General features: G+C 41.3%; 1 protein-coding gene across 14 annotated transcripts in view; it reads right to left on the bottom strand.

Moving 5' to 3' along the window:
* The window catches only part of NEDD4L (NEDD4 like E3 ubiquitin protein ligase), a 425,802-nt gene that overhangs the window by 86,252 nt on the left and 326,251 nt on the right, over positions 1 to 13,299 (bottom strand). For all 14 annotated transcript variants that reach the window (XM_039544808.1, XM_039544801.1, XM_039544805.1 and 11 more), the window contains one exon: positions 2,477 to 2,527. Coding sequence is in view for 7 of the 14 variants with exons in the window: in XM_039544801.1 (XP_039400735.1) it covers positions 2,477 to 2,527 (51 nt within the window). In the remaining 7 variants the exon portion in view is untranslated. The remainder of the gene's footprint in view (positions 1 to 2,476; positions 2,528 to 13,299) is intronic.

Below are 13,299 nucleotides of genomic sequence, written 5' to 3'. Positions count from 1 at the left end.
CCATCAAGCTTTTCACAAATTAACTGCAAGGTTTGGATTGACTATGGTAGCTGGTGAAAGATCTAGCTAGTATCTCCGTGAATCTTGGCGCTATAACCTGTGCTTGAAGTGAAGATGGGGGTAGAAGACCCCCCAACATTTTCTGAACCTCGAGAAGGCTCACTGAGGCCTGCACAGAGCTTCTTCCAGAGCTTCTGCCTCATACAGCTACTCTGACTCCGCTCCACCCTGTTATGGACAGGTACTGCCCACTCATTGGCCCACCCATCAGCAAACAGGGAGTGGGAAATGCCTGCATCCATGGGGAAGCAGAGCAGAGTTAGCAGCTCTGTGCAGGGATGGTGCAGCCTAGAACCTGGGGAGGGGCCAGGAGATGCTGGAGGGGGCATGGCTCCTCCCACACTGGCCACCCAGCATCTTATAGGGACAGGCTCTGAGCTGAGCCCAGAAGAGAGGGAATGGGGTGGGGCAGGGAGAAGCAGGAATAGGAGGGCAAAAACAGCAGCCCCAGCACAGACCCCAAGGATTGAGAGCCCCTTCCTCAACTTCCCTGTCACTGTATCCCCACCCCCAAAGAGACTCCACACACCATCAAATCCCACTGCATCCCCTGCGATGCTGACCCCTCTGAATCTGACTGCACCACCAGGCCTGTGTCCCCACAGAACCCCCCCAAATCCTCAAAGTTCCCAATCCCAGTGAATTTCACTGCACCCCCAGACCTTCCCATATCTGAGAGAATCTCAATCCTACTGAATTTCACAGTGCACCCAATTCCTGCTGCCCCAACGCCAGTGCATCTCACTGCAACCCCATCTCCAGAAAGGCCCTCCCTTATTTTGGTGTAGATATCAATGAAGCATTAAATGTGGCCCCTGAATACACCATTTGGAAGAAGAGTGAAGTTTAAAAAAAAAATCCCTGTATAGGCCCGGTTGCACCGGAACCATTTTAACCCCTCCTTTAACACAGCCCTGTTCTCATACCACAGCCTATGGCTACTGCTCTTACTAGGACTGAAGTAGTGCTCAAAACATGCTAGGCATTTTCCAGGCCCCAAATGGCGTATGATTTTAGACAGACAACGCACACATTTATAGGATTAAACACAAGCCTAGGAATGGTGGAGTTGGGTTAGGTCAGCAACAGAAAGCAAAGTAAAAATAGTGATTTTTAAGGTAAGGTTTGGAGGAGACTGAGTTTGCTTGGCTCACAGGAAAGGAAAATTGTTCCAAACAGCGGGGGCAGCAGTGTGAAAAGACCAGAAGACGATTATAAGAACATTACAGTAGTTAAGTGAGAAATGACCAGACTGTGGGCTAGCATTTCAGTCACCATTTTAAACACAATGGTCGAGGTAGAACTAAGGAAGAAGCAACAGAAATGGATGACAGCCTGCAGGGTCTCTAGCTACCATGTCTCCAGGCCCAACACTCCCAGGGAGGAAAATGTCTCCAAGCTGCTGTGACTTGTGGGGCCACTGAACTTTTCCTTAGTTTGTGGTGCCTCACACTCTCCTGATAGCTACTAATGTTGCTGCTGTAGCAATGACGGCTGTAAAGAGATGGGATTACACCTTCGGTAGAGAGAAAAGTCTGCGTAATATTTATGTAAAAGTTTCTCCCATAAGGCCCTGACAAGGAAAAGTACAAAATCATAGAAATGTAGCGCTGGAAGGAACATCAAAAGTTTATCTAGTCCAGTGGTAGGCAATCTACGGCATACGTGCCAAAGGCGGCACGCAAGCTGATTTTCAGTGGCACTCACACTGCCTGGGTCCTGGCCTCTGGTCCGGGAGGCTCTGTATTTTAATTTTAAATGAAGCTTCTTAAACATTTAAAAAAAAACTTATTTACTTTACATACAACAATAGTTTAGTTATATATTATAGACTTATAGGAAGACCTTCTAAAAACATTAAAATGTATTATTGGCACGTGAAACCTTACGTTAGAGTGAATAAATGAAGACTTGGCACACCACTTCTGATCTAGTCCATCCTCCCAGGCTTATACTTTGAAAGCTTTTTCCCCTAATATCTAACTTACATTTCCCTGGCTGCAGATTAAGCCCACTGCTTCTTGTCCTACCTTCAGTGGACATAGAGAACAATTGATCACAACAGCCCTTAATATATTTGAAGATTTATCAGCTCCCTCCACCCCAGTCTTCTTTTCTCAAGACTAAACATGCCCAATATATTTAACCTTTCCTTATAGATCAGGTTTTCTAAGCCTGGCTCTCCTCTGGACTCCAATTTGTCCAGAACTTTCTTAAAACATGGCATCCAAAACAGTACTCCACATGAGGCCTCACCAATGCCAAGTAGAATTGCATGATTACCACGCATGTCTCACACACGACACTCCTGTTAGTACACCCCAGAATGATATTAGCCTTTTTCACAACAGCACCACATTATTGGCCCATATTCAATTTGAGATCCATTACATATGAGCATATAAACATCTCTTACCGGTAGATGATTAAGTGGCACGTCCACTTGACCCAGGAAGTCGTCTCTAGTCTGTTAATAAAACAGAAAGGAAAAAAATGTTTATTAGTTCATTTTTAAACCAACAGGAAGGGGGGAAATGGCAAACAGAAGTCAGGTCGCAGTGGAGCCAGAGACAACTCTGTACTAATATTTTACTAAGCCTAGACTCTACCCCCACACATGCCAACCATCCCTACTTGGCAGGCATGGTTCCTGGACTTCAGCAAAATATTTATTATATTTCTACTATGTCCCTCCAAAACGTTCTCCTAGGCCACTGTATGCACCTGCACTACTAATAAGTTTTAGCTAATGTTTCCTCTAATAACCTGCTGTCAATGCAACATATCAAAAACTCTCAAGTGTATTCCCATATATTCCACTGGGACTCCTAGCATTGTGCATAGTGTAGACTACATGCATTTAAAAGCTAAACTTAAGTTACTACCCAGTCATGTTTACCTCAAAATTTTATAGCCTCTTAAAGAGCCACATATATAGAGTGCTTCTCCTCTCCAACTAAATCAGCCAATCAACCAATCTGGGTAGATGTGAATGAAATGTAAACAATTGACTCCCATATTAAGAGCTTGCTTATTAATATTCTACCAAAAGAAAATTAAAATATCACTGTATATATTTAAGAACAAGTACCAAGGTGTTCTCAATGACTGAAGTATTTACCTCATGAGATGCAGTAATTCATCATACCTGGAGCTTTTTGATTAAGCTTTCAATTCCCCTTCTGAAGACCCACATTGCATGTTACAGCTGATCTACACGCAGTTTTTGTACCTCTAACTACATCAGTTTAGAAACAGATACAGTTAAAGCACATGGATGCAGCATCACCAGCATAAAGGTACTAATATCAGAACAGTTTATTTCTGTTGCACATAAAAAGACAAAGGGCTTGTACTACTTTAACTATATTAGTTTCTAAACAGATATGGTAAAGAGGTAAAGTCTGCCCTTACTATGATAACTTAACTGCAATTAGTGGTTCTTGTGAAAACAGCACCGCTCTACAACAGAGACCCAAACTCTATGGAATCATTTTATTTATGGTGCTTGCAGCCTCAGGCTTTGAATTTACTTTTCAGATCATCCTGATCTCTAGGCAGAGACATGGTCTCATTACTGAATACAACACACACAGAATAAAAGGAGTTCTGGATTTATATTCTGGTTGAGCGCTCTTTCAGGGCAGGTTTTCGCTCTACTTGGATTGAATTATTTATTGTGGATCCCTTGCAGTTTCAACAAGAATCTTGCAAGTCTAAACAGTTGATGTATTGAGTGAACAACAAAACAAGGTAATGTATATTTTTATAGTCTTTGTATGGAATGCTTGAAAGAATACTTTTCACCCCAGTGTTTGAGGTTCTGAATTCTTTATTCACATACCTCTCCACTATTACAAACAAAAACAAAACAATACTTTTGAGTCTTCAAAAATATAAATGTCTTAAAACCAGTGTCAACCTTTCACTCCACTGCCTTGATTGATAGGTTACATCTAAAATAAAATTGTAAACTCTTTGGGGGCAGGGACCACATCTTTCTAATTGTGCTGTAAAACATTTAGTACAACGACAGCTGAAAAACCAAGCATCTCAAATGTTTTCATTGGCATAATGATGACATGCAATAAATAAAATGCTATGATTCAATAGCAACCATCTCTTTCCAGGACAGAAACTTTGCTACATTGTCAGTGGAGCTGTTTGGATTCCTTTACTGGGGACTGTAGCGGGGTGACTACCCGCTCCGGCCCTGGAGGGGCTGGAAAAGCCCTGCAGAGGGCTGGGCAAGGTAAAACCCTGGCTGATTGGGGGAAGTGGCTGCAGCGGGGGCCACGCCCCAAACTGAGCAACAGGACCTTAGAAGAAGGCCAGGGAAGCTAGAGGGGACAGTCTCTCTCTGACTTAAGAGGGAGACAGGCCTGGCTGCTGGGGAACTCACCCAGGGGACCTAGAGGGAAGCAGGGCTGGGGAAAGGCCTTAGGAGCTGGGAAGCCCTAGGCCAATAACTCCCCAGACTGCAGCGCCTAGTTCTAGGCCTCCTAGGTATTGGGCTTGCAGAGGGGCTGCCGGAGGGTGGGTAAAGGCAGCCAATCCAAACCCCTTGTTGCCTGTGATGATTGGCTGATACACTGCAGTCTGCCCCAGGGTGTGGGGGCTAAACAGAGACTGGCAGTAGCCACGACTGAGGCGACATGGGGATAGGGAGTGGGGGTTCCCCTGGGGTGAGGAAACCCAGTAAGACTGTGGGGTACTGCAGGAGGCAGAACCCTGGGAGAAGGGCACTGGGGTCCTGGGAGGTAATTCCCAAGGACGACCAGCAGGAGGCGCCGCAGGGGTGAGTCTGCGCTGTGCTACAGGGACACTTTCAACTGATAGTTTAACAAGTACTAAGCACCGATGCTTCTTATAGCACCAATAGAGGGGAAGATGTTTTCCAGCAGAAGTTGTCCCATCAACTTGCATTCATAATAATTATAATGTCAGTGGTAGTGCCCTGCAATATGAATGCAATTCATTTTAGTGTTATACTACTATTAAAAATGCAAAACAAGGACAACTGATCTCAAAAAAGCAACATTACAATAAGCATAAGAAAAACAATACTGAATTTCCTGCCTTTTTTTATTTTTTATTTTAAGGCAGTTAGTGCATCCTCAAATCCTCCCATGTGCCCAATATGTTTTCATTATTCTAATATTAGAGCTATTGTGCAGTCAGAACTGAGAGAGTAAAGAACAAAATATATCTTCACATTAATAATATAGTGTGTCAGTACCATATAAAGTTTTTCTTGACTGACTGGATAGCATGGAGAATTAGATTACAAAATAAGCTAACAACCGTGGTACTCTCACTTCTTTGATAGATGAAAACTGAATTGATGAGCTGGATGAGAGAGATTTTAGTGTCCTATTACCATTCCACAGAGCCAGCTCATCTTCCGGAATACATGCATTTAGCTTTATTACTGTACTGTTCACAAAATGGCATCTCTAAATTCAGATTTTTGGAACCTGCTACCACCCCAGTTGCTGTACTTTATAAAAAGCCCACAACAAAGTTATCCATGGCTTTTTTGGCATCTTACATGTAGTAATGAACCTACAAGCTTACTGCACAGAATTTAAATATTCCTGTTCCACATGTAATTTCCAACAAAGATGATGACAGAACAGCTCTGAGGTAAAATTAATACCATAAAACTCCCCATTTCTGTTTACACTGTGCACGTCAAGGACAACACTTGCATAGTGAAAGTAAAGATTATAAAAATAAACTGGAAAAATCAAGTTAGATAGAATGTCAATAGTTTGTCAAGGATAAAGCCAACTGGCCTAAACAGGTGCTCTACAAGTAACTATTGGATGTGCTGATTTAACAGAGCAAGGTTTCAAAACATGGCAGTGCTGCCAAAACCCATGAAGTCATATAAACAGACTATCTGAGTGAATGTGCAATTTTAACAAGCTAGGATAACCCTAATATATATTAAAAGGCAGTGTACTTCAGTGGCAAGATAGTATGGTTCAGTGGGCAGGACAGAGGACAATTAAATCAGGAGACTTGGATTCTATTTCTAGCTCTGCTACTGACTTGTGTAACTTTGGACAAATAATTAGCATTTCTGCAGCTGTTTCCCACTGCTTTTGTAAGTCGTTTTGTGCTCCACAGATGTGAAGCACTGCTAAATATGTTTTCCACTGTGATGTGAACAGAATAAAACTTTCACTCATATTAAACTATTCATTTAGTGTGTTAGAGAAATTTAATATAAATTAAATTGATCTTCAAATACTTCAATGCAATTGTTAGAAATACTCACTTTAGAGCCCATTATATTTAACAGAGCAAGTTCGAATAGTTATTTGAAGTTGCACTACTGCAATGTATGCATCACATAGGAGATTAAAATCACATTAACCTAGCTGAAAGCATTTCTGTTGTGCAGTCCATCAAAAGAATATCAAATGTTAATGAACTGAGCCTCTTAAACACTCAGGAGTAAATAAGTATTACACCTATTTTTACCAAGGGAAACCGAGGCAGGTTGAATTTCTTGCAAGGAGTGTCAGGGATAGAAAAGAGATTACCTTGCTCCAAGTTCTATGCCTTAATTACAAGACCAGCATTCCCCTTCTAGGTGCACCATACAGAATATAATGAAAACATCTTTTAAAAAAAAGACTAATCAACCCAAGTGAAAGTGATGCTTATTATGACTCTACACTGCATCAACATAACCTCACTCTCTAAGTATTCACATCTCTTGTGGTTATTTGTAAGGTGGTAAAATGCTTCCAATTTACCTCCTCAGTTATTGCTTTATATCACCTGCCTTACTAAAAATCACACGCAGAACATCCCCCACTCCCTCCCAATTCCCAAAATGCTGCATTCATATCTTTAAGTCTCTTAATCCTGAGACACCACAAACTTCTTCATCTTGAAGTACAGTAGTACAAACCACACAGAAACAAAGAGCAAGAGAGACTGACCCACAATGCGATTACATTTGCTGTGTAGTAATAAAGGTGGAGAATGGATGGACAAATTGGATAGTTCAAAGCAGCAAAAATAAACCCATCAATAATTACTGTAATCATACATGCTCTACTACTAAGTCGCCCAGAGGATAAAGGAAACCTTTTCAGGGTCTTACAGAAAGATTCACATTATTTGTTTGATCTTTGCTATACTCAATGATGCTTTCAAAATGAAAAAATCAAAGAACGTGTGGCCACTGGGTAACATTCAAACTATAGAATATGCATTGTGGTCAAACCAACCATTAATTCCTGTAGCTTAAAAAGTGACTTATATAATTTGTGCAATGGCTTCAAAGTGCTCTTTCACTAATCAGTTTACAGATACAGGGTTTGTCACAGCAAGCTGAGGTGTGAATCTACCACGTTAGTGGGCCACATGGGACCTCACTGATGTGCACTAACAGTTTGTTAGTGGACATTATCTACTCTTGTTTCAAAGCAGGGCAGCTAAAAGTTCATTAACAAACTGTTAGTGCATGCCAGCAGGTCCCACACAGACTGCTAGTGCATGGCAGAGTCACATCTCAGCTTGGCACAAACTAAATGTTAGGTAAGCCCACAGTATTTTAGGTGCCAGAGAGAGAGAGAAGCATACGAGAAGTTAACCATGTTAGAGAAAATGAGGAGTCGGCCTTGAGAATGAAAAGAAAATGTTCCAAGCAGGGGTGGCTCTAGGCACCACCTAAACAAGTAGGTGCTTGGGGCGGCAAAACATATGGGGCGGCATAATGCTGGGGCCCCGGCTCAAACCTGAGGCAGCGTCCTGGGCTGGATCCTGACCTCCCTGGGGGGCGGTAACCAACCTGTTGTTCTGCCACCAGGGTGCGGAGGGGCAAGGAACTGGCTAAGTGGGGAGCGTGTCCCTGCCGCTCTCCTGCGGGCAGTGGCCACCCCCCCTTCAGGCAGGAGCTGATAGCGCGGCCCTGCCCCGGCTGCAGAGGACGGGCGGAACATGGGGCCTGGGCGGGCCACTGCCCCGGGGGGTGGGGGGTAGCCACTGTCCATACACTTCCCAAACCAATTCTGAAGAAAACACTGAATATTCTAATTACTTCCTTATTAACTAGCCAACTTACTGACACAGTACCTTCAACAGTGGCTTCACACCATTCAATGGATTCAACCACATGGGTTGCTCTGATTCCACTGTAGTTCCCTGGAACATACCTACAGAGCACATATTCTGAGCTGTACCATGTTTCTCACGTACAGGTGTAATCCACATACATACTGCAGGTCGGATTTACAATTGATCTGATTTGTAATTTGTTCTTTATTATAATTTTGTTGTTTATATGACAATTTATTCACTTACTAGCTCAAAACTAGATCATTCTCTCCTATGGAGAAAAAGCTAAGAACAAGGCAGAGGAGTTGGGCAAGTGATTGTGCGCTCAGATTGGAGGGACAAAGGTAGAGATGGAGGCAAGACTGCGAATCCAACTGATCCCTGGGATCAGGCAATCAATCCTACAGACCCACATATCTGCACAGAAGGCTGACTCTCTCATCCAGGAACTGTATTGCTTCTGAATTTCTTTCTGCAGCTATGCAGTAGCAGGAGGCACGTAAGGGAACCGTGGAAGTATGTGCTACTTCAAACTGACATCTAATTGGAAATCTGTAGGCTCAGCAGGAAAAAGTCTCCTAATGTACTCCCTTTCAATCTTTCACCCTCAAATCCATAAGCAATGACCCAAATGAATTCCAATGGGATAACCATAGGGTTCCAGGAAAGGGAGTACTCTGTTACTATATCCTTCATTCCAGATCAGAGTCCCTTTTTGCCTCTTCCATTATCTGAGAGGGATATTGCCTCCAGTAATTTAGGACTAAAACATGGATAGCCCAGAAATCATCTGGCAAGATGTATTGTCTGAAATCTAAATCTATCTATCATAGAAACATACTGCTGGCACTAAACAAATGCTCTTCCTACAGATGTGGTAACAGCTGTGATATTGCTACACAAACAAGGAAACAGAGACTAGCTATGATCCTTTCAGCTCATCAAAAGCTCAGCAAGGTACAGAGAAATGGTGGAAGAAAAAGACGGTTACTCACCTTTGTAACTTGTTCTTCGAGATGTGTTGCTTATATCCATTCCTAATTGGAATCGATCTGAGCAAGCACTCGAAGAAGAACTACTGATACAGGAAGTGGTATGTTTTTAAGATGGATGGATTTTTAAAGTGTATAAATAAATGAACTTTGCTAATTTGCATTTAAAATGATTGAGCTTGTTTAAATGCCATTTTTAAAAATATATTTATAACACTGTATTTATCAGTCATTCATTTTAGTATCTTATTTAAGCATGAGGAATTCCTGCAGCTTGATCTGAAGAGATTCTTGGGTACTGACATTTCCAAAGGAATGAACCTTTGGTAACTGATACAGATACAGCAGTGAAACAGTGCAAGTCTGTGTCCACTTCTCTTATTGGCAAATCTGCAGGCTAGGTTTATTCTTCCCATTCATTAATGTATTACATGGAACAATTTCCCATCATTTTAGTGAACTGTTTAACAAATTTGTCAAAAATCAGTTGCCAGACCAAAAAAAAACACTCCAGATACCAGCTCTGGTGATTGCTCAAATAACCTGGTGCTCATTTATAACGACACTATGCACAGAATTCCAGGAAGTACACACAGCCATTCTAAAGCCAAGTTTACATATTTATCATAGCAGAGCATTATTAAGTTAGTCCTGTATTAATATTTTATATGACAACAACCCTTGAGAATTTTACTTCTACCTCAAAAATATTTGATTATTATTTGTTTGTATGACAATAACCTCTCTAGACCCTAGTTAGGATCAGGATTGCCCTATGCTCAGTGCTGGACAAATGTGTAGTGAGAAGATAGTCCTTGCTCCAAAGAGTTTACCATCTTTTTCAATTAAAATAGAAAATACCACAAAATAATAGAAATTCCATAACCAAAAATCTAAGTTTGTTTTATAGAAGTAACCTGTTAGTTCATTAAAAATAGAAAATTAATGGCAATCACAACGTTTTCTCCACATTTAGAGCCTGACCAAAGTCCACTGATTCAATGGCCTTTGAATCGGGTCGTTAATGAATACACACTCACACTAAAATGTTTAGATTGGTTCTAGATCTATCTCGAGTTTGCTTTTGGTAATTTAACACCTTTTGTTGCCAGTTCTGCAAACATATAGATGCACTTAATGGTAAGTAAGCACATGGATACTCCCACTGACTTCAGTGGGGATACTCACTTAAAGTTAAATACTTCTGTATACTTTTGCAGGATTAAGGCCATCTACAGGAAAACTGTAAATGCTTGTTTGGGAAGAAGTCAGATTTTCTTGAACAGCCTGTACAGCAGATGATAGAGGCCCACATTGTAGCTCCTATAAATAGGGTGATCTGCAATCTAGCTCTTCCCCAAGCCCAGTGCTCCCTTCTTCTGGACAGATGACTACTTTTGGGTAACTGCAGCTTTTAGATCAAAGAAAATACAACAAACATGGAGAAATGTGAGGTTGGCTGAGAAGAGGTACTGTGGTCAAGAGAATGAGTAAGTCCTGAGTTCTATCTCTATCAATGAGTTGCAGTGCAAGTTTAGGCACATCATTTCCACCTTGTCCTTCAGTTTCCCCATATCTAAATTGAAATACTACTATTTACTTCTCTCTCAGACTGACGTGTTCTATGGATGAATGTGTATGCAATACTTAGAACATGCAACTCCCCCATATAAGCAGTATTATCCTTTGTGTTTATTAAGATTTAACATTTTGGGTAGCTCTTCGATTGTAAACTCTTTGGGGCAGGGACTGCTTTTGTTGTTGTTTGTACAGCGTATAGAAAAATGGGATCCTGATCCAGGATTAGTGCTCTTAGCTCAGGTCGGCAGCCTTTCAGAAGTGGTGTGCCGAGTCTTCATTTATTCACTCTAATTTAAGGTTTCGCGTGCCAGTAATACATTTTAATGTTTTTAGAAGGTCTCTTTCTATAAGTCTATAATATATAACTAAATTATTGTTGTATGTAAAGTAAATAAGGTTTTTAAAATGTTTAAGAAGCTTCATTTAAAATTAAATTAAAATGCAGATTCCCCCAGTCTGGTGGCCAGGACCCGGACAGTGTGAGTGCCACTGAAAATCAGCTTGCATGCTGCCTTCGTTGCCTAAACCTGTCTTAGGTGCTACCATAATAAATCATCTATGAAAAAGATGCTGACTGCTAGGACTTCAAGATTTCGCACATTGTCAAGCATTGTGGTTTTCAGTGGCCTCTGATCACTAACAAGTCTCCCCAATGAGGGATTTTTTTTTGACCAAGTAGTTTGCATGAAGACACTACTGTGCATAGGTTGTGCCTTAACATCCAGACCAGCCATTCAACGTACTGTGATGTTAGAGTTTTCAAGGTGGTAAATTAAGAAGAAATGTTTTCAACTGTAGTTTCCAGGGAGAGGAAAGTCCAAGTACTAAGCTCTGAGTTAAGAGCCTTAGAATTTCACAGAAAGGCAAAGCTTCCTGACTGAGAAAAGAATGAAGGGGGTGAGAGGGCAGGAAGGTCAGTGGAGTTTCACCTGCTAGCGTGGGGTTAGCACTTTTATTTTTATGTTTTGGTATGGTGAGTAATTTCAGAGAGCACCAATATGTCTTCAAACTTTGACCTGGATACTAGATCCCACTCTCCCCCTCCCCTGGTATCCTGGAGTTTCTTGTTTTATCCTTCCAGTGTTGTGACTTGCAACTGTCAATATTTCTCAGTATACAATGCTTTTGCTACTATAGAAGCAAGCCCTAAACTTAGGTTCCAAAGATCCTCTTGCAATGCAGCTTACTTATCTCAAAACTGCAGGTATTTTAAGTTTGAAGAGCACATTTTTAAAGAGCGCTATTAGCATGTAACTTCTATTTCAATCGGGTGAATTAACACACATCCCTCATCTTAACTTCTATATGACCCAAATACTCCATCTTCTTGTGGGTATTTTGATCCAAGTAGGCTATTGTCAATTTCCTCCTCAATTATCACCTACAACATCAGCTGGAATACTCAAAACAGAATATGCACATTGAGTTGCATGGTTCTGTAAAATTATGTAATGCTTATTCTCTCATCAATACACATGTGCAACTCCCATTAATGAAAATGGAAGCTACAGGAGTATATTGAGAGAGATTTCAAACATCTTTCTTTCCTGTTACACCGTTCCTTCCATATATGCCAAAAGTCTAATAAACTTACCAAATATGGAACATTAACCTCAAGTTAGTAGTTTTATACCATTTACAGCTTTTGTAAAATTAATTCCCTGTATTAACTCATAGCTTGCAGTGAACAAGGTCCATGTATTCCAATGGAGACTGTACTGAATCTGCAACAAGGTCCCTGGATTCTGTAGCAGCATCATTAAAGATTGAGGTTTTTAATCAATTAATTCTGAAAATACACAATGTAATCAGTACAACAGCCACTAGGTTATTTATATATTCTAAACTATTCCCACATTTTCAGTTTCCATTGCATCAGAGAAGTAATGTTGTGAGGAGTAGCAATTTTGGTGGCTGGGAGATGACTGGAGACAGTTTGAGATTGTGAGATAAACACAGTAGCTGACAACAAAAATAATCAGAAATAAAATAGTTAATGTTGACATTTAAGGTGTTGCAGAGTAAATCACCTATTGCGATGCAAGGGACAGATCACACCACTCATTAGGGATGTAAAATGTTAACTGATAAATATCAGTCTGATCGGTAAGGTATTCCTTAACATTTAAACTCGAGCTGCAGGACTCCTCTGCTGTCCTGCACCTGGGATCCCAGCTGCCAGCCCCCCTATCCCAGCTGTCCCCTGCCCCCCTCGTACCATGGGTCCCAGCTGCCGGCCTTGCACCCAGGGCTCTGCATAGGCAGCAATAAAACATTTATTTTAGCTCACAACTGTAAGTTTCACATAGACACTTCTTCACTCAAGAGTCCTGCGCTCAACTTCAGTGTATTAAGGTACCGGGGGTGGGTGGGTGAATTTTTATCCTCTCCTCATGGATGCCTGCCTATCATCATGTTCTTTACCAAACGACACCACCAAAACATCCAGAACTAATTGTGTGAGGAGGGGGCAGGTTGATAAATAGGGTTTATGCGGAACAAATGATAGAGGAGTAGTGTCATGATATACAGTAACTGTGGTAGTGGGGACGTGTGGCTGTGCATGCAGGATTGGAGGGTCTCTTTT

Source organism: Mauremys reevesii, linkage group 6 (assembly GCF_016161935.1).
Source record: "Mauremys reevesii isolate NIE-2019 linkage group 6, ASM1616193v1, whole genome shotgun sequence".
Classification (NCBI taxonomy): Eukaryota; Metazoa; Chordata; order Testudines; family Geoemydidae; genus Mauremys; species Mauremys reevesii.
The sequence above is the reverse complement of the archived record's forward strand: the minus strand, read 5'-3'. Positions and strand labels throughout refer to the sequence as shown.